Source organism: Mercenaria mercenaria, chromosome 9 (assembly GCF_021730395.1).
Source record: "Mercenaria mercenaria strain notata chromosome 9, MADL_Memer_1, whole genome shotgun sequence".
Taxonomy (NCBI): Eukaryota; Metazoa; Mollusca; class Bivalvia; order Venerida; family Veneridae; genus Mercenaria; species Mercenaria mercenaria.
The window spans coordinates 83140084-83161914 of NC_069369.1; the positions used below are offsets into that span (position 1 = coordinate 83140084).

Below are 21831 nucleotides of genomic sequence, written 5' to 3' on the forward strand. Positions count from 1 at the left end.
TGTGGTAAAGACACTGGAACTGATGCCATTCCAGCTGAGATCTTCCAGTCAGGAAGTAAGAGGTTCACTGAATTGTTTAATTCATGCTGGAAGAACAATGAATGGTACCCTCCCTCAAGACTTCAAGGACGCATCCATAACGCAAGGGGAATAGACGGTGATGCGACAACCACAGAGGTATTTCCCTGCTATCCATTGCAGGTAAAATCCTTGCCAGAGTCATGCTAATCGGCTAATCATGCACTTTGAATGCGGTCTCCTGTCTGAAAGTTAGTGTGGCTTCAGGGCTGGCCGGGAACAATTGACATGGTCTTTGATTTATTTGCATAATTGTTGAAATGTATTATTATTATTATTATTATCATTATTGTTGTTTATACATTTGAAATTACCAATGTTTCCTTTTGAACTTACATACTACAATCAATGGCATTACTTTTTTTCATTAATGTTGGAAAAACTTGTGGTCCAACCCATTTCCTCTTGTAACGGAGTGACAAGGGAAAAAACCCGGTTTGAAGTGAACGAGCACCTGCTAGAGTTACCGTTCACCCGCCAGGAGGATTGTGGGTACGTTGCTGCATTGACAGCCATCTTGGATTTGTTGATCTTCCGACAGAACATTTGAATGTCAAAATAGGGAGAATTGTAAAGTCCCTAGATTAATAAATGCAACAAGAAACTTAATTATAAATAGTTCACCCTTAACCTAGAATGATGAGTGGCATTGATAATAAAAAAGCAAAGCGAAGAAAGGTGAAAAAGGGAGCTGTCACCAAGGCCGCAACCCCGACTAAATCTCTCACAAATTCAGAGGTCCCATTGACTAGAGCTGAGTTAAACGGCGAGGTAATAATCTGTTTTGTATGTATATAGTATTGCTCTATGTATGTGTAATGAATTATTTGTTAATTTGAAAAATACTGAAAGTCGTATGCAGGATTGGCCAGAGCAGACGCTGGTTGACTGGAGAATGGTGGATGTGCAAATTCTGGGCTGCCAGTGTATGATTGATGTAGATTACTACGGCATGGTGCAGCTATGATTTATGCAGCACAGTTCAGCTTCCTTTATGACTGTTGGCAGCCTACACATTTTATTCAAGTCGAGTCAATATTTATTTGTTGTTGGTATATAAAATACCCTCAAGTAACCTCAAATCATGATACCCTTAATTTCGTGATACCGGACAATTTACATGTAGCTCGCACACTTTTTTGTTTTGTGATGTTATAACCTGGAAGTCAACTTCAGAAACGTTAAGTCGTCTTCTGCACCCAAAAAAAGCTCCATGTAGTATGTGAAAGTGGAAGAAAACAGTTTTACTTCCCGTACTAACGTGAAATAGTATAAACAGATTAATGCAATTATGCACCTTACTGCTTCCATTAAATTATATATAATACATTGATGTTTCCTTAAGATAGCCTGTTGCAGCTGATTGTTTACATTTTGTACAAGTAGGTCACAGCCTCGAAGACTGGTTTCAAACGCTTTAATTGATTTAACGAAATGGAGAGAAAAAGGTACTACCTTATATAATTAAAGACTCAAAAAGACTTTTGTACAGTGTAAAAAATTCTGAAGTATTGTTGTTGGTTACTAAGAAGGTCATGCTGATTTGTCTCAATCATAGCATTTTATCAATACACGGGTAACGGTGATATTCATTAATAGATAGATTGTTCATTGTAAACTTCCTTGTAAAATTGCTGTTCGTTTATAGAAGCCTACCTCTAGCAAAACGATAATACAGGCAGTATTCTCCAAACTATCTTTGGCAAAGCCAACGAGAAAGGTAATTTGTGAATGCAAATTAAATCATAACAGTATATTTGTGTCAAAAGTGATAGAAAACGAATAAAATTTCGAATGTTACAGGGTCTCTGTTATTGTAGTAACTTTCATTCCGTTTAATTCAATCATTGCACAAAGGTAATGAAAACTGTTCTACCAGTCTAAATGGAAGTCAGTTCCGGTTGATGTTTAAGAATGGCAGCATCCATCAGTTAACAACATAAAATACGTTTTGAAACTGGGGGGATAAAACAAGGAAAGATTTTCACTTTATATAAACGTAAAATAGATTGAGTTTATACAATTATTTTTCATGAAATTGTGCGTTGTTTCCTTACCATAACAGAAACTGGTTACTCGAGGGTAACACTATAAACATAAGCTATGTATAGCTTTTGACCGACATATTCATTATTAGAAATCAAAATGTTAAATTACACATTTTACATTATATAAAATCTATCATAATTGTTACAAATTGAGCTGAAAGACAGTACATCTTTAAGCATGTTGAGTACTGATGACAAATTTTCTGCCCCTATCAAGCTTTGTCCAGCTACAATTGTAATTGTAAGTGAGTCACAATAATTGTGATAATTTTTGCACAGGTCAATATCTCTCCTCCACTTACAACATAGGAAGGACCTTTTCTGTGGTGAACCAATTTTCCACGACGATTCTACGCGACAATTTTTAAATCACATTTTAACTACAGACTTAAAAAACAAAAATATTAGTGAAATTTTAAGATGCTTGGAAAGAATATCCATTTTTCCTTCCATTCGATTGATGTTTATGTGAATAAATCGCAAAGCACGAGTTTTTCACTATTTTAAACAACACACCCTAAAGTTCATCTACATCTGTACGTGATGCTGTCAAACTTGACCATTATATCACGGTGCACAAGAATAAAAGATCAAAGAGAAATGGAAAGTAAAATATGGAAGAGACTCGGACAAGTCGATGGGTCAGTGCAACATGGTCGTAACTTGATTTTTTTACCAAATACACTTTTTTACATAATTTGCCTTATTTAACAGAAATACATCACTTGTTAAAATATCTAAATCACATCTTTAAAATTAAAGTGAAAAAAGTAAAATTGTCAAAAGGTTGTATCTCAGGAAGACACTTTCAGTCAGTGCAACATGGTCGTAACTCAACATACGTCTTTGTTGCACAGAGTTAGTATGCTATTTCACTTCGAAATTTCTGTGCAACATGGTTGTAACTCACGAAGAGTAACATATTACAATAGTTAAATGATAAATAAGGATGATTTTAGTTTTTAAACAACTTAGAAATGGTATTTATACTACAAAATTAATATTATTACCATATTTCATATTTTATCAATGCAAAGTGGTGTTAAGAATTTATTGACCAACATGTTTAGGATTTTACCAAAACATTAAAAAGTCTTGCTCTGTTAAAAAAATACTCTGTTAACTATTTCTCAGCAAAACCTCTTCCAAATTCAGTAGTTTTTAGCATCAGAAGCCCTATTCATAATGTCTTGACTTAATTTTAAGAGGAAAAAATGCACCTTTTTCAAACCTGTCAAGACACACGCATTTCGGCCCTAGATCACGCTCACATGCCTTCTATTCAAGGTCACACGCATTTTAAAGAAATAAAGAAATCAATTGTTTTTTTTTTTTTTGTAGAAAATTTATAATAATACTGAATCAAACATGCGAGGAGACATTGACACGTTGTTTCCATACCGTATAATACAGCTTTTACATTCACCAGTGCAACGTGTTATTTCTACCTCACGAATAAACGTCACAAAAAGTAAACACGGAGGGAGACTATTCAAAACTAGATATATTTTTTGTTAAAAATCTATATTTTCCGTGTGAGGGCGTTTCCGGCTTTTAGGGATTATCGCCCTCTAGACCCCCATGAGGGAAAACCTTCCCTTTGAACCCCGATCACACTCGTGGCCTTTGTGGAGCCTTGACAGCTATGCTTTTTATACTTGTAATTTTTAAATAAACTTTCCTTTATGCAAGTTTCATGTAAAACTGTGAAAGGATAACAATGAACATTTTTCCTTTTGTATGCATATTTCCATGAATTGTGCAAAATACAAAATGGTATTATTAAAGGTGGAAATTTTTCTGTGCTATAAGTGAAGCATGACTTCTGCTTGTAAAGCTCGTATTCCGATAAGTTTTATTTGGATATACAGAAGATTTTGTTAGGTATATCGAATATTTGTATAAGTTGTTAAACCACTAAAACATAAATGATCAGCATTAATAATTTTACATTTAAATTTAATGAATGATTTACTTGATTTTTATGTTGCAAAACACCAACATAAAGGCCTGGCTGATCAAGGGCCATGGCCAAGAGAGCCCATGCTCCCCTATATCCCCCACCCCACACTGACTTAAACTCATCGAAGTTGCATGCAAACAAAATAATATTTTTTCAATATATAGACCCAAAACTGCACCAGAGGCCACCATTTCATGCCTGCATTTCAAAATTTCCAGGAGGGGAGATGCTCCCGAGCCCATAACAGGAGGGAAGTATCCCCTCTATACCTAAACATATAGACCGATGCAAATGCACTAGAGGCCATTATTATGTCTCCCACACCACTGTGTGGTGGGAGACATATTGATTAACTCCTGTCTGTCCATCCATCCGTCTATCACAGATCTTGTCCACACTCTTTAAGTCGAACAGTTCTCATCCAATTTTCCCCAAACTTGAAAAAATGTGTTTGCCAATAAGTCCTCATCCAAGTTTGATAACTAGCCAAATCAACCCAGGCACTTTGGAAGTATGGCCCTTGAAACATTGGTTTTTGATAAACAAAGCACTGAAAGTCTGACTGCATTGTATTTGATAATCAAAGTTCTGGAAGTCTGATTAGGTTGTATCAAAGCTCTGAAAGTCTGATTGGGTTGTTTTTGATAATCAAAGAACTGGAAGTCTGATTGGGAATTAAGAATATATAGGGAGAAAGGTTTACGCTTGAACATTTCTCGTCCGATCTCATACTACTATTCTGATGACTTGGCAGCTGTGGGAGACATGTGCTTTTCTCAAAAGCAGCTCTAGTTTCATACCTAATTTTCAAAAACTTCCAGAGGAGACACATTCCCCCTCCCCAAATAGGAAGGAGGTATTATACCAAACAGGAAGGCGTTATCCCCTCCTGTACTTCGAAATTTAGGCCCAGAAATGCACAAGAGGCAACCATTTCATACCTAAATTACAGAAATTTCCAGGGGAGAGCCCTTCCCCTCTCTCCTCACTTTAGTCTTACTAACAGTAGGGAGGGCTAACCTCTTGTACCTCAAAATTCAGACCCAAAAATGCACAAGAAGCCAGTATTTCATAACTATGTTTAAAATATTTCTAGGGGGGAAACCCTCTGAACCCCTTCTATACCTTTACATTTAAACCCAATTGCACCTGAGGCCACCATTTCATACCTATGTTAAAAAAGAAAATCCAGGGAGAGAACCACCTGACCCCCTTAACAGGAGGGAGGTATCCCATCATGTACCTCAAAGTTGTGACCCAAAAAGGCACTAGAGGCTTCTATTTTATACCTATATTCCAGAGGGAGACCCCGCTGACCAACCTAATAGGAAGAGGGGACCCTCTTAATACCTGAAAATTTAGACAAAAAATATGCATCAGAGGCTGCCACTTCATACATATATTACAAAATTTTCCAGGAACAGACCATACTGACTTTCAAATTTTACATCAGGTGTATGGCATCATTTTGATGTTAGTTTCATGTGACTGTGTTGTTGTGTTTATCATGTTCTTTAATTATAACATTTTCAGTTTTACTCAAGCTAAAGAACAAATTTATACCATTGATAATTGTTTAAGTGTAGATTTTTATGTAATAAAAAGACATTTAGACTTGTATCAAGAAGCATGCACATGTTTATTTGCAGAATAGTATTTTGCTCCTGGGGCATGCGTTATTCATGCTGCAGAACCGGTGCATATTTCTTGTTGAAAATCTAATAACTAAACACAGACATATTCAAATACCTTAGACCTTAAAGGCTCATAATGCCTATATTCTGTAAAATATGCAAATATCTTGTACTTTAAAGACACTCAGTGTCTACATACTGTAAAATATTCAAGTACCTTGGACCAGTCAAGCACTTTTTGTCCATTTACTGTAAAATACTGACATAACTTTGACCATAAAAGCTCTCAGAGCCTATATTCATTAAAATATGTAAATATTTTGGACCAGTCAAGCTTCTATTGTCCATTTACTGTAAAATAATGAAATAAGTTTGACCATAAAGGCTCCCAGTGCCTATATTCAGTAAAATATTCAAGTACCTTTGATCAGTCAAGCTCTTATATTATGTCCATTTACTGTAAAATACTGAAATAACTTTGAATATTAAAACTCTCAGAGCCTACATTCAGTAAAATATGCAAATATCTTGGACCAAGTCAAGCTCTTATTGTCTTTTTACTGTAAAATACTTTTAATAATTTAAAATGTGTTTTTGTAGTAGTAAATTTTTATTTCTACATATTATATGATTTTTTTTGACATTTTTGCGAGTAAAACAAGTCAATGAAAGTACAGAAAAAGATAAATGGATATGCTTAAAAATATTGAATTAATAGACTTTTGAATAAACATCTCTGTTATGAATTATCTCCAATAAATTATTTGTTATCATTTAGTTACGACCTTGTTGCACTAAGTTTTTGACAAAATTTCCACACATTTCAGCGCAACATGGTCGTAACTGAAAAACTTTCAAATAACTCCTCAGTGAACATTTTTTTGACATTTTTTCCCATAGTATTGTAGTTATTATTGTTATTTGATAAAAATAATATAGATTGTATTGTTTTTCATTACATCATTTGAATACAAAAATGTTTTTTGCTTCTCCTGTAAAGTTTTCAAAAAATGAGTTACGACCGTGTTGCACTGACCCATCGAAGTGTAATATAGTAAAAGCAAGGAAATAAAAGTAAAAGATTGCCCAGTTGATACATCAGGGATCGAATTTAACTTTTTTTTCCACTAGCAAATTTTTGCTAGTGCCATTTTTTTCCACTAGCAAAATGGTTAGTTCCACTAGCAATTATTAAAGGTTGTTCGCTCACTAAATTGTATAAGCTAAAGTGATATTTTTGAGTCGGCTAAAGGCTGAAAGCCTTTTGACGAGTCCTTGCTATCCAACGATTCTCTAAATGGACCAAGTAACACAGTGAAGGGATGTAGTTCCATTAGATTTCTCAAACTTAAAACAGTTCACTGCATGAATGAAGTTAAGTTGTGTCAATTCCCTTTGCTATGACCAATATACGATGTAATCTGTCATATTTATGACTTGTAATTGTGCAATTCTCGAATGTAACTCATTAAGCAAAAATGTGCATTTTAAGAATTGCGCAAGCTTACAAAGCTTGGGTAACATCCAGCGAAAGACAAAAAATAGTTCCTGGACAGGGCTGCAGATAAGATGCGTATTAGCGTAAATTACGGATAGAAATAATGCAAATACGCATGTCTAATAATTTCTAAGCGTATAAAAACGTATATAAAATTACAGAAACGCACACAATGCTTTTTAGCTCGACTATTCGAAGAATAGTCTAGCTATTCTACTCACCCTGGCGTCGGCGTCGGCGTCACACCTTGGTTAAGTTTTTGCATGCAAGTACATACAGCTATCATTTAAAGGCATATAGCTTTGAAACTTATTTATTCTTTTTCTAGGTCAATTACCAACCTCACTGGGTCAAGTTCCATAACTCTAACATGTATTTTGAGCAAATTATGCCCCCTTTTGGACTTAGAAAATTCTGGTTAAAGTTTTACATGCAAGTTACTATCTCCAAAACTAATGCAGATATTGAATTGAAACTTCACATGTGTCTTCGGGGTTATAAAACTAGTTGATAGCACCAAGTCCCATAACTCTGACCTTCATTTTGGCCAAATTATGCCCCCTTTTGGACTTAGAAAATTCTGGTTAAAGTTTTGCGTGCAAGTACATACAGCTATTACTAAAAGGCATATAGATTTGAAACTTATTTTTTCTTTTTCTAGATCAATTACCTACCTCACTGGGTCAAGTCCATAACTCTGGCATGTATTTTGGCCAAATTATGCCCCCTTTTGGACTTAGAAAATTCTGGTTAAAGTTTTGCGTGCAAGTACATACAGCTATTACTAAAAGGCATATAGATTTGAAACTTATTTTTTCTTTTTCTAGATCAATTACCTATCTCACTGGGTCAAGTCCCATAACTCTGGCATGTATTTTGGCCAAATTATGCCCCCTTTTGGACTTAGAAAATTCTGGTTAAAGTTTTGCGTGCAAGTACATACAGCTATTACTAAAAGGCATATAGATTTGGAACTTATTTATTCTTTTTCTAGATCAATTACCTACCTCACTGGGTCAAGTTCCATAACTCTTAACATGTATTTTGAGCAAATTATGCCCCCTTTTGGACTTAGAAAATTCTGGTTAAAGTTTTACATGCAAGTTACTATCCCCAAAACTATGCAGATATTGAATTGAAACTTAACATGTTTCTTCGGGGTTATAAAACTAGTTGATAGCATCAAGTCCCATAACTCTGATATGTCCCCTTTTGAACTTAAAACTCTTTTGATATTTAACATTTTGGGTAATAATTTCCAGCTTCTGTGACAATATTTCGAATAGTCGAGCTTGGCTGTCTTATGGACAGCTCTTGTTTTAAAAACAAAATCTGAATCGTCTGGATGCGTTAGGTAACATAGCCGATCAGCCTTAATTCTCCCACATTGAACGTAAACACGCATCGTATGATTTCTATAAACTTTGCGTGGGTTGAATTTTGCAGTCAGTAAACGGATAAATTATCGGAAGAAGAAGCTCTTACTGGTTTGTTTAGTTACTACTGATATTAAAAATGATTTTAATTCTTATTTTTCGAGAAATAAACAAATCGGCGAAACATTAAATTGTATTTTCTTGTAGTTTTTGAAATCGAAAGTAGATCGTCTATGTTTGGCTGCTTTCACGAAACGAAATAACTTTTTTATGAAAAGATTTAAATAAGAGGTAATTTAACCGTAAACTTCAATGTCAGATACTGCCAATTGCTGCTAAATGTCTTCGTATCATCACAATTTGTAAAATATATTGTTCAAACTGGAGAAAAGTGTAATCGTATCCGGATATAATATTTTGGGTAAATATCGAGCTGTGTTATGAAATTTTAAGAAAAAAAACTAAAAACAAACTGAAACTGGTAGACTATACTGTCAGTACATCAATCATTAGCCGACTCAGGCCATTCAGGCCTTTGATTTGTTGTTTTATGTACAGCTCTGCTGTTGTGTTTACTGACTGACTTGAAAGTAAACGATAAAAACCTCTAATGTTTTTGTTATTTATTCATAAAAACTTATCCACTGTCTGACTATTACATGAAAATTTCTAACAATAAAGCCACAAGGTACCAGTGTAACGTTTTTACTTATATTATCATCATTTTCTTTTGTATCATACAAAAGTTTTATATTTAGCTCGGATTCCCATTTTTTTAGCTCACCTGTCACAAAGTGACAAGGTGAGCTTTTGTGATCGTGCGGTGTCCCTCGTCCGTCCGTCCGTAAACTTTTGCTTGTGACCACTCTAGAGGTCACATTTTTCATGGGATCTTTATGAAAGTTGGTCAGAATGTTCATCTTGATGATATCTAGGTCAAGTTCGAAACTGGGTCACGTGCCGTCAAAAACTAGGTCAGTAGGTCTAAAAATAGAAAAACCTTGTGACCTCTCTAGAGGCCATATATTTCACAAGATCTTCATGAAAATTGGTCAGAATGTTCACCTTGATGATATCTAGGTCAAGTTCGAAACTGGGTCACGTTCCATCAAAAACTAGGTCAGTAGGTCTAAAAATAGAAAAACCTTGTGACCTCTCTAGAGGCCATATATTTCACAAGATCTTCATGAAAATTGGTCAGAATGTTCACCTAGATAATATCTAGGTCAAGTTCGAAACTGGGTCACGTGCCATCAAAAACTAGGTCTGTAGGTCAAATAATAGAAAAGCCTTGTGACCTCTCTAAAGGCCATATTTTTCATGGGATCTGTATGAAAGTTGGTCTGAATGTTCATCTTGATGATATCTAGGTCAAGTTCGAAACTGGGTCACGTGCGGTCAAAAACTAGGTCAGTAGGGCTAAAAATAGAAAAACCTTGTGACCTCTCTAGAGGCCATATATTTCATGAGATCTTCATGAAAATTGGTCAGAATGTTCATCTTGATGATATCTAGGTCAAGTTCGAAAGTGGGTCACGTGCCATCAAAAACTAGGTCAGTAGGTCAAATAATAGAAAAACCTTGTGATCTCTCTAGAGGCCATATTTTTCATGGGATCTGTATGAAAGTTGGTCAGAATGTTCATCTTGATGATATCTAGGTCAAGTTTGAAAGTGGGTCACGTGCCATCAAAAACTAGGTCAGTAGGTCAAATAATAGAAAAACCTTGTGACCTCTCTAAAGGCCATATTTTTCATGGGATCTGTATGAAAATTGGTCTGAATGTTCATCTTGATGATATCTAGGTCAAGTTCGAAACTGGGTCATGTGGGGTGAAAAACTAGGTCAGTAGGTCTAAAAATAGAAAAACCTTGTGACCTCTCTAGAGGCCATACTTGTGAATGGATCTCCATAAAAATTGGTCAGAATGTTCACCTTGATGATATCTAGGTCAAGTTTGAAACTGGGTCATGTGCCTTAAAAAACTAGGTCAGTAGGTCAAATAATAAAAAAAACCTTGTGACCTCTCTAGAGGCCATACTTTTCATGGGATCTGTATGAAAGTTGGTCTGAATGTTCATCTTGATGATATCTAGGTCAAGTTTGAAACTGGGTCAACTGCTGTCAAAAACTAGGTCAGTAGGTCTAAAATTATTAAAATCTTTTGACCTCTCTAGAGGCCATATTTTTCAATGGATCTTCATGAAAATTGATCTGAATATTCACCTTGATGATATCTAGGTCAGTTTCGAAACTGGGTCACGTGCGGTCAAAAAAACTAGGCCAGTAGGTATAAAAGTAGAAAAACCTTGTGACCTCTCTAGAGGCCATATTTTTCATGAGATCTTCATGAAAATTAGTGAGAATGTTCACCTTGATGATATCTATGTAGAGTTCAAAACAGGGTCACGTACCTTCGAAAACTAGGTCAATAGGTCAAATAATAGAAAAACCTTGTGACCTCTCTAGAGACCATATTTTTCAATGGATCTTCATGAAAATTGGTCAGAATTTTTATCTTGATAATATCTAGGTCAAGTTCAAAACTGGGTCACATGAGCTCAAAAACTAGGTCACTATGTCAAATAATAGAAAAAACGACGTCATACTCAAAACTGGGTCATGTGGGAAGAGGTGAGCGATTCAGGACCATCATGGTCCTCTTGTTTTACAGTTTTGACAGATGCCGTGGGGTTAGACCGGGACTTTGTGGTTTGAGCGGTACGAACCAAAGTACTCGTTGTCGAAACGGCCGATGTTGCTTTAGGTTCTTTGGGGTCACTCCCCTTGCTTTCACTGTCATTGTCAGCCTCCTCGGGCCTTTTTCTCCTGAAGAAACTAGTTATTTTATTCATTTTCCATCCATGTTGCGAACCACGGCAGCAAATCGTAAACAAATATCGTATGGACGCTTACTTAAATATGCGATAATTACATTTGTATAAAACGACAAGCGTCTACAATCGGTCACATGGTTATCGGTAAAATTACCCTAAAGTAGTTTTAAAAAGCACAAAGGACAGTTTGAGCGAATGCGTTGATTTTCGGACGCGGTCGCAAAAATATTCGAGTGCCATTATTTCCTGCTCGCATTTTTTGATTCTTACTCGAATTTCGCGAGTTAGCGACCGTTAAATTCGATCCCTGTACATTCCTGAAAAGGCTATACATTTTTAGGGGAACTATCCTACTCGTCCCGGCGTTAGCATGAGCGTCACACAAATGTTAGAGTTTTGCATACCACCCCAAATATTTTCAAAGTCCATTGAGATATTGCTTTCATATTTTGCATACTTGTTTACCATTATGAACCCAGTCTGTTAAAAGGAGGAGGCAACTCTATCAAGCATTTTGACTGAATTACGGCCCCTTTTCGACTTAGAATAAATGTTAAAGTTTGCGTACCACCCAAAATATTTTCAAAGTCCATTGAGATATTGCTTTCATATTTTGCATACTTGTTTACCATCATGACCCAAGTCTGTAAAAAGGAGGAGACAACTCTATCAAGCATTTTGACTGAATTATGGCCCCTTTTCGGCTTAGAATAAATGTTAAAGTTTGTGTACCACCCCAAATATTTTCAAAGTCCATTGAGATATTGCTTTAATATTTTGCATACTTGTTTCCCATCATGACCCCAGTGTGTAAAGAAGAGGAAGCAACTCTATCAAGCATTTTGACTGAATTATGGCCCCTTTTTGACTTAGAATAAATGTTAAAGTTTGCGTACCACCCCAAATATTTTTAAAGTCCATTGAGATATTGCTTTCATATTTTGCATACTTGTTTACCATAATAACCCCAGTCTGTAAAAAGGAGGAGGCAACTCTATCAAGCATTTTGACTGAATTATGGCCCCTTTTTGACTTAGAATATGCTTATTGTAATGTTAAAGTTTTACTCATTGCTTATATTATACTACCAAGCACTGAGAATAGTCAAGCGCGCTGTCCACTGACAGCTCTTGTTCCTATACATGTTCACACACATTTTACATGGCTCTGCTTTATGTCAGGTGATTGATAACGACCACAGCACTGTCAGCTGTACTGAGTGTAATGGCGGACAGGTAAATACAGCGAGTAGCCAAATGAAACATATAGTGTTTACTCTTTATTAACAGGATTGCTGTTATGCTTAAACCATAAAATTATTCAGTTTTATTTTGTGTTACGATATATGTTTAAGTATATTGCCTGATCGTGCTTTTACCTAAAGTTATTTTCACTACAGAAAAGGTCTTTACTGGTTTTGACGTAAAGAGGGGGATTCTGCCCTATCAGGCTATCACAAAAATATCTTAATCAGTTCTGACGTCAAATTACAGTGATTTTTTAGGGCCGAATTTCGGCCCCCTCCCAATTGCAGAAATTTGCTTATTTTCTGAGGTTTAAATTTCCCAAAAATCTGCCAAAAAATACCAATTTTGCGGTAATCTCAATTTTCAGAACCGCCCGCTTAGCTCAGTAGGGAGAGCGTTTGTCTACAGATCGCGGGGTCGCGAGTTCGATCCCCGGGCAGGGCGTATGTTCTCCGTGACGATTTGATAAAAGACATTGTGTCTGAAATCATTCGTCCTCCACCTCTGATAATTCATGTGGGGAAGTTGGCAGTTACTTGCGGAGAACAGGATTTGTACTGGTACAGAATCCAGGAACACTGGTTAGGTTAACTGCCCGCCGTTACATGACTGAAATACTGTTGAAAAACTGCATTAAGCCCAAAACAAACAAAAAAACAATTTTCAGGTTTCTGATACTAGCTTGATTAGTTTTCGTTTTGGCTCTTGCTGCTTATATTTAATTGAGTTAGCGCTGTTCCTGTGTTAATTGAAATGCTCCAGTACCGATTCAGTTAAATCTTGGGAACTGTTCTATGTTCCATATACATGACCGCGATTGCATTTAATCAAGCTCACCAATTTTTACCGGAAATGAAAATATGCCGAGCAATAAATAGTATATATTATACAAAGAAAGTCGCAAAAAAGTATGCTGCTGACAACAAAAAGCTGTCTAGCTTTGGCTTTGTCAATAAAACAAGTGCAGAGAAACAGTAAGATCAGCGAACACCCGAATTAAACACATCCTCAGATCAAGCCTTTGATAAAACATATATGGCCCAAATTGTGCACCCTTGCACAAGTGTGAGCATTTGTAACCCACTATATACCTTTGGTTACTAGAATTATTTTCTTCTGTGACTTTGGACCTCCGAGGTCCAGTTAAGCTTTTGGTGCAATTGGGTATTTACCCATCACTTTTTGTCTGAATTGGGTATTGGAAATCTGAATTGGGTAAAAATAATATTAGTACCCAGCCTTTTCAAAAATGTAATTGGGTATTTGCTAAAACCATTTGGGTATTTCACCAATCTCACCAAGGATATTTTTTTTCTCCAGTCATTTAACATTTTCTGGGATACTTTCGTTCCATCGTGTTTTTTGCACTTTTAATGCAGTCGGAGATAATTCATCTGCAATCATGGCAATATCCCCAACGATGTGTTCTCCGCAATATATGCTCTCCCGCAAGATGTCAGCCACTGCCACAATATCATGACAATCAGATAACGGTCTTTGTTGAACAGCAAAATATCCTTCTATTTTGTTTGTTTGTGCTGCAACAATGTTTTTTCTGAGACCCCTTCTAGTACTAGAAAAGGCCATTTTTCGGTGTATTAATTGTTTACAAAGCGTCCAAATAATACCGAAAAGCCTGAATGGTCCTGTGATTTTTCCGATGAATAGCAACCTGTTCTGACGTAACGTACAGCCAGTCTGTTGTCTAGCGTTAAAGTCTTGTACTGGTATTGGTAATGTGACATACAACAATAACAATTTTGAAATAAATTTCGTATGATTATAAAACTTATTTTGAAATTTTCAGGTTTTACCCACAATTTTTCCCAATTGAATGGGCCCCTGGCCTCAGGTTTGAAACGGTAAAAAAATCCCTGAATTATTTGGACTACTATCCAGCTAAGAACTGGCACTAACAAAGAACAGGTGTTATCAATTGGTTAACCAGAGACTAGCCAGCACATGTGACTGCATTGTTTGTATAACGTCTCCTACACATAGATTAAAATGCCACTTCGAGGCATGTGATGATCTCTAAACCCAGATCTTTTTCTTCCAAAATTGCAAAAGGGTCTGAACGAAAAAATAGTGTTTTTAGCTCACCTGTCACAAAGTGACAAGGTGAGCTTTTGTGATCGCGCAGTGTCCGTCGTCCATCGTGCGTCCGTAAACTTTTGCTTGTGACCACTCTAGAGGTCACATTTTTCATGGGATCTTTATGAAAGTTGGTCAGAATGTTCATCTTGATGATATCTAGGTCAAGTTCGAAACTGGGTCACGTGCCATCAAAAACTAGGTCAGTAGGTCTAAAAATAGAAAAACCTTGTGACCTCTCTAGAGGCCATATATTTCATAAGATCTTCATGAAAACTGGTCAGAATGTTCACCTTGATGATATCTAGGTCAAGTTCGAAACTGGGTCACGTGGGTTCAAAAACTAGGTCAGTAGGTCTAAAAATAGAAAAACCTTGTGACCTCTCTAGAGGCCATATTTTTCATGAGATCTTCATGAATATTGGTCAGAAAGTTTACCTTGATGATATCTAGGTCAAGTGCGAAACTGGGTCATGTAGGGTCAAAAACTAGGTCATTAGTTCTAAAAATAGAAAAACCTTGTGACCTCTCTAGAGGCCATATTTCTCAATGGATCTTCATGAAAATTGGTCAGAATGTTCACCTTGATGATATCTAGGTCAAGTTCGAAACTGGGTCACGTGGGGTTAAAAGCTAGGTCAGTAGATCTAAAAATAGAAAAACCTTGTGACCTCTCTATAGGCCATATTTTTCATGAGATCTTCATGAAAATTGGTCAGAATGTTCACCTTGATGATATCTAGGTCAAGTTCGAAACTGGGTCATGTGGGGTGAAAAACTAGGTCAGTAGATCTAAAAATAGAAAAACCTTGTGACCTCTCTAGAGGCCATATTTCTCAATGGATCTTCATGAAAATTGGTCAGAATGTTCATCTTGATAATATCTAGGTCAAGTTCGAAACTGGGTCACGTGCAGTCAAAAACTAGGTCAGTAGGTCTAAAAATAGGAAAACCTTGTGACCTCTCTAGAAGCCATATTTTTCAATGGATCTTCATGAAAATTGGACAGAGTGTTTACCTTGAAAATATCTAGGTCAAGTTCGAAACTGGGTCACTTGGGGTTAAAAACTAGGTCAGTAGATCTAAAAATAGAAAAACCTTGTTACCTCTCTAGAGGCCATATTTTTCAATGGATCTTCATGAAAATTGGACAGAGTGTTCACCTTGATGATATCTAGGTCAAGTTTAAAAGTGGGTTACGTGCCTTCAAAAACCTGGCCATTAGGTCAAATAATAGAAAAACCTTGTTACCTCTCTAGAGGCCATATTTTTCAATGGATCTTCATGAAAATTGGTCAGAATTTTTTATCTTGATGATATCTAGGTCACATGTGCTCAAAAACTAGGTCACTATGTCAAATAATAGAAATAATGACGTCATACTCAGTTCAACACTGGGTCATGTGGGGATAGGTGAGCGATTCAGGACCATCATGGTCCTCTTGTTTGGAAAGTTGTGGGGAAACATGTTCAGTTTTGTGAAATGAATACAGATGCAAAGGCTTTAATTAAGTCTTGTGGGCTTCAACATTCTTGCTCACTGTCAGAATGCCCACTTAGCACAATAGGCTGAGTGCAGCAATACAGATCTTGGTGTCGTGAGTTTGATCCCCTGGCAAGGCATATGTTCTCCATTAGGGGTGACTATTGAGGCCAATTTTGACTATTGCAATACTATTGATATTGCTGAAAAACTATTGCAATACTATTCTGTTGCAGGTTACTATTGCGATACTATTGCAATAGTTATCGGCCACCATATTTTATACAGTAAAGCTACCAACTGGCATTGTTACACAGTGTAAGACACGGCACTCTTTATAATTGCTGTTAGAGATGTTTGTATAACTGAAATGGACAGAAATAGTTCTAACATTAAATATTTCTTGCCTTCCTTGGCTTTGAAACAATAAGTAAAACAATAAACCTATGCAAGGTATACTTATACGAATCGGCCATTTTGTTGCGAATGTCAGCATGTTTAATAACCAAAGCATCGAAAAAGACGAAAACTGACGGATGGGACTAAGGTGTACCAGCACTAAATGAAGGGCCCTACCTAACAGTTTGCTGTATAATACAAGTAGCCTACTTTCTCCATGTCCATAGTACATTTTCTCATTTAAGATTAACAGGTTATTATCCCCCGCCGATGAAATCGGGAGGGGGGTATTGAAATGGCGTTGTCCGTCAGTCAGTCCGTCCGTCCGCTGCCATTTCTCAGTAACTACTTGGTAGAATTTCATGAAACTTGAAATAAACATGAACCAACATACTGCGATGATGCCCGTCAAGTTTTTTTTTTTGATTGGTCAATTTCCCTCAGAGTTATTGCCCTTGATTTAATAAAAAATGTCTGTCTGCAGCCATTTCTCAGTAACTAACAGGTAGAATTTCATCAAATTTGAAATAGACATGAACCAAGTTACTGCGCTGCTGCCCGTCAAGTTTTTTTTTTGTTGATAGGTCAACTTCCCTCAGAGTTATTGCCCTTGATTTAATGAAAAATGTCCGTCTGCAGCCATTTCTCAGTAACTAGCAGGTAGAATTTCATCAGACTTGAAATAGACATGAACCAAGATACTGCGACGATGCCCTTCAAGTTTTTTTTTGGATTGGTCAATTTTCCATTTAGTTATTGCCCTTTAATTGTTTAAAAACAGATCTGTACATAACAAACCAACCAATTGGAAGAATTTCATTAAACTTCTTCCATTCTTTTCCATGCACATTTATTACAAACATGTGATGTTGTGTACCTACACCTGGTCACCCCCCCCCCCCCCCCCCCCCCTTTTTTTTTTTTTTTTTTTTTTCATTTTTTTTTTCATTTTTCGTTTTCTACCAATATTTATAATCAACATGTAAACTGTTGTATCCTCACCCCTCCTCCCCCACCCAAACAAACCATTCATTTTCTTTTAATTTGATTTGACTAATGAAATTATTTGCTTCTTCAGTGCTCCAGCTAGGATTAAAAAAGGGCAGGGTGCTGGCACTGAAAAGGGCACTTCTGGGGTGGTGTTTGGTCAGGGACCGTGCTCCCCCGGGAAAAAAATATAACTGATCCATGCATTCAGTGCATTTTAACATACTTTAGGCATGGAATTTGGCATAATTTAGACATGTTTTTTGGCACACTTTAGGCATGGTATAAGGCATACTTTGTCTTTTAATAGGCTATGTCTGTCATCTCTAATTAATACACCTATTTATTAACTAAAAATTCTGCTGTTTGTATTTTACTTGGCATATCTATCAACTTGTAACATTTCTTTGTAATTGCATACTGAATAACAATATCTATGTGTTTAGGCCTATTTTACTTGTTACAATTTCAGTACACATCTTCTCCATGTACTTGATATTTATAAATTTATATGTGCAACATATATACAGAAAATAAAGTTTAAACTGCCACTTAAATAAATGAAATCAGGCAATGTTTTTAACTTACAACAGTTTAAAAGCAAGTTTAGCACTTGTAATAGAACGTATTCCGGGTATCCAAAATTTTATATCCGGGTATGGTTACGCTTTTTAGCTCGACTATTCATAGAATAGTGAGCTATTGCACTCGCCCATGCGTCGGCGTCCGCGTCCGCGTCCGCGTCCGCGTCCCGATTTTGGTTAAGGTTTTGTATGTAAGCTGGTATCTCAGTAACCACTTGTGGGAATGGATTGAAACTTCACACACTTATTCACTGTGACAAACTGACTTACATTGCACAGGTTCCATAACTCTATTTTGCTTTTTTACAAAATTATGCCCCTTTTTCGACTTAGAAATTTTTGGTTAAGGTTTTGTATGTAAGCTGGTAACTCAGTAACCACTTGTGGGAATGGATTGAAACTTCACACACTTATTCACTGTGATGAACTGATCTACATTGCACTGGTTCCATAACTCTATTTTGCTTTTTTACAAAATTATGCCCCTTTTTCGACTTAGAAATTTTTGGTTAAGGTTTTGTATGTAAGCTGGTATCTCAGTACTTACTAATGGGAATGGATTGAAACTTCACATACTTGTTCACTATCATGATCTGACATGCACTAAGCAAGTCCCATAACTCTACACTCTTTTTTTTCAAAATTATGCCCCTTTTTCGACTTAGCAGTTTTTGGTTAAATTTTTGTATGTAATCTGATATCTCAGTATCCACTAATTAGAATGGATTGAAACTTCACACACTTGTTCACTGTCATGATCTAACATGCACTGTGAAGGTCCCATAACTCTACTTGGCATTTTTACAAAATTATGCCCCTTTGACTTAGCAGTTTTTTGTGAAGTTTTTGTATGTAAGCTGGTATCTCAGTATCCACAAATTGGAAAGGATTGAAACTTCACACACTTGTTCACTGTCATGATATGACATGCAGTACAGAGGTTCAATACCTCTACTTTGCATTTTACAAAATTATGCCCCTTTTTCAACTTTTGTATTCATTCAATTGACAAGGCTGTTGAATAGTCGAGCGTTGCTGTCCTCCGACAGCTCTTGTTTCTAAAAGTCGTCTATTGTCCAGTTTAAACAATATTTTTGAAAAATTATTATGATGCAAGGACAGTTTAACAGCATTTTACAGTATCTGACATTAAAGTGTACCCTGTCATTACATCTTAGTAAACTAATTTCAAAGAAATCTTCATGAAAAATTGGTAATTTCATAAAGCAGACGACAACCTACTTTCGATTTCAAAAACTTGTAAAACGATAAAATCAAAATATTTTCCGATTTAAATTTGATTGTGATCGATTTTTATTAATTAGATTTAAATGTCTGCTGTCTGGACTTAAGTTTCAGTTGTGTATAAAGGGATATTTACGACTATATTACCGAAAACGAAAGTACACTTTGACAGGTGGCGCGAAAATGATAATGATTTCAGACTGGTTTGCAAACTGTTTTAACACTAAGGTTCAGTGATTTTAATGCTAGTGGAGCAGTCTAAAATATCATGGTCTGCCTCGGGCACGATTGCAGCAGGTAATTGTTTAATTGTTTGCTAATTATGTCAATGCGCCCCCCGGCGTGTATCACTCGATAAAAAGGGGGCAAAAAAGCAGTGTATTATAATCACTGAGGCAAAAAAGGGAAGTTTGGCTAAAATAAGAAATAAATGGTTGTAAAACGGGCAGGGTGCCTGGCAGGGCAACAGGGCGGAACGAATTTCGGAACGGGCGATGCGCCCTGCTGTAAATAGCTAGCTGGAGCACTGCTTCTTGGTAACATTCTTAACTTTTTATACGCCCGTTTGAAAAACGGGACGTATTATGGGAACGCCCCTGGCGGGCGGATGGGCGGGCGGGCGGCGTCCACAGACCTTGTCCGGAGCATATCTTCTACATGCATGGAGGGATTTTGATGAAACTTGGCACAGTTGTTCACCATCATGAGACGGAGTGTCATGCGCAAGAACCAGGTCCCTAGGTCTAAGGTCAAGGTCACACTTGGAGGTCAAAGGTCAAATTCAAGTATGACTTTGTCCGGAGCATATCTTCTTCATGCATAGAGGGATTTTGATGAAAGTTGGCACAATTGTTTATCATCATGAGACGGAGTGTCATGCGCAAGAACCAGGTCCCTAGGTCTAAGGTCAAGGTCACACTTAGAGGTCAAAGGGTACAAGAATGAAAACTTTGTCCGGAGCATATCTTCTTCATGCATAGAGGGATTTTGATGAAAGTTGGCACAATTGTTCATCATCATGAGAAGGAGTGTCATGCGCAAGAACCAGGTCCCTAGGTCTAAGGTCAAGGTCACACTTAGAGGTCAAAGGATACAAGAATGAAAACTTTGTCCGGAGCATTTCTTCTTCATGCATGGAGGGATTTTGATATAACTTGGCACAAATGTTCACCACCACAAGACGGAGTGTCATGCGCAAGAACCAGGTCCCTAGGTCTAAGGTCAAGGTCACACTTAGAGGCCAAAGGTCAGATACAAGAATGACTGTCCGAAGCATTTCTTCTTTATGCATAGAGGGATTTTGATGTAACTTGGCACAATTATACACCATCATGAGACGAAGTGTCATGCGCAGTTCCCTTCTTTAGAATTACTTCCCTTTGTTGTTACTATAAATAGCTTATATTGTAATTTTTTCATTACTAGACGTAGAGAAAAATCGAGACCACTTTTCTGTAGTACAACATGCATGTTACATCCAATTTTGACCAATCTCTACCTGGTAAGGATTTTTGTGTGGACTTACAATTTTTTTTTTTTTTTTTTTTTTTTTTTTTTTTTTTTTTTTTTAAAGATTAACTTCCCTTAGTTGTTACTATAAATAACTTATATTGTAACTTTTTTATAATTGACCGTAGGGAAAAACCAAGACACTTTTCTGTGGTACAACATAGATGTTACTTTCAAATTTTAGGTGTATTTTAAGGTATCTCTACCTGGTAAGGAGTTTTTTTTGGACTTAGAAAAACAAATGACTTAAAATGATTACTAAACAACCACAAAATTAAAATTCCATTTGCAAATACAGGTGCTAGAGTAAAGAAATTTTCTGTGACGGGCGTATATTGTGACATTCTGGCACTCTTGTTGCAGGATATATTTTTTTGCCGTTCCTCAACTCTGACCCTTTCGGCGGGGGATTCCAATTCATCTAATTTGCTTGTTTAAATACATTTAATCAAAGTTTCTAAGAAACTAAATTTATTAATTTTCTCCCAGACTTCCCAGTCCTTTATGGTAGTTTAATTATTGTAATGGAGATGTTAACATTTTCCGAGGCGCAAATGAAAGCTGGCTCTGTTTCTTGGTTTATAAATTATAAATTATTTCTGTATTTACTAAAATTTCAAAACTATCGAAACTATGGATTGTAGAAGGAACTATCGGCGATTGTTATTGGAACGTGACTTTTCTATCGATGCATACTACCGGGACACCCAGTATCGCAATGCATCGATATTTCGATGTATCGTTACACCCCTATTCACCATGATGATTTGAATCTTTGATAAATAACATTGTGTTTGAAATCACCGTCCTACATTGGAAGTTGGCATAATCCAGGAACACTAGTTAGGT

At 36.5% G+C, this 21831-nt stretch overlaps 1 protein-coding gene across 3 annotated transcripts in view; it reads left to right on the forward strand.

Annotated features, from left to right (window-relative positions):
- The first annotated feature begins 570 nt into the window (after positions 1-570).
- LOC123547606 (protein FAM193A-like) overlaps positions 571-21831 on the forward strand; it is a 64308-nt gene continuing 43047 nt past the window's right edge. For all 3 annotated transcript variants that reach the window (XM_045334853.2, XM_045334855.2, XM_045334854.2), the window contains exon 1: positions 571-849. In XM_045334853.2, the coding sequence (XP_045190788.2) occupies positions 715-849 (135 nt within the window). In that variant the 5' untranslated portion in view covers positions 571-714. The remainder of the gene's footprint in view (positions 850-21831) is intronic.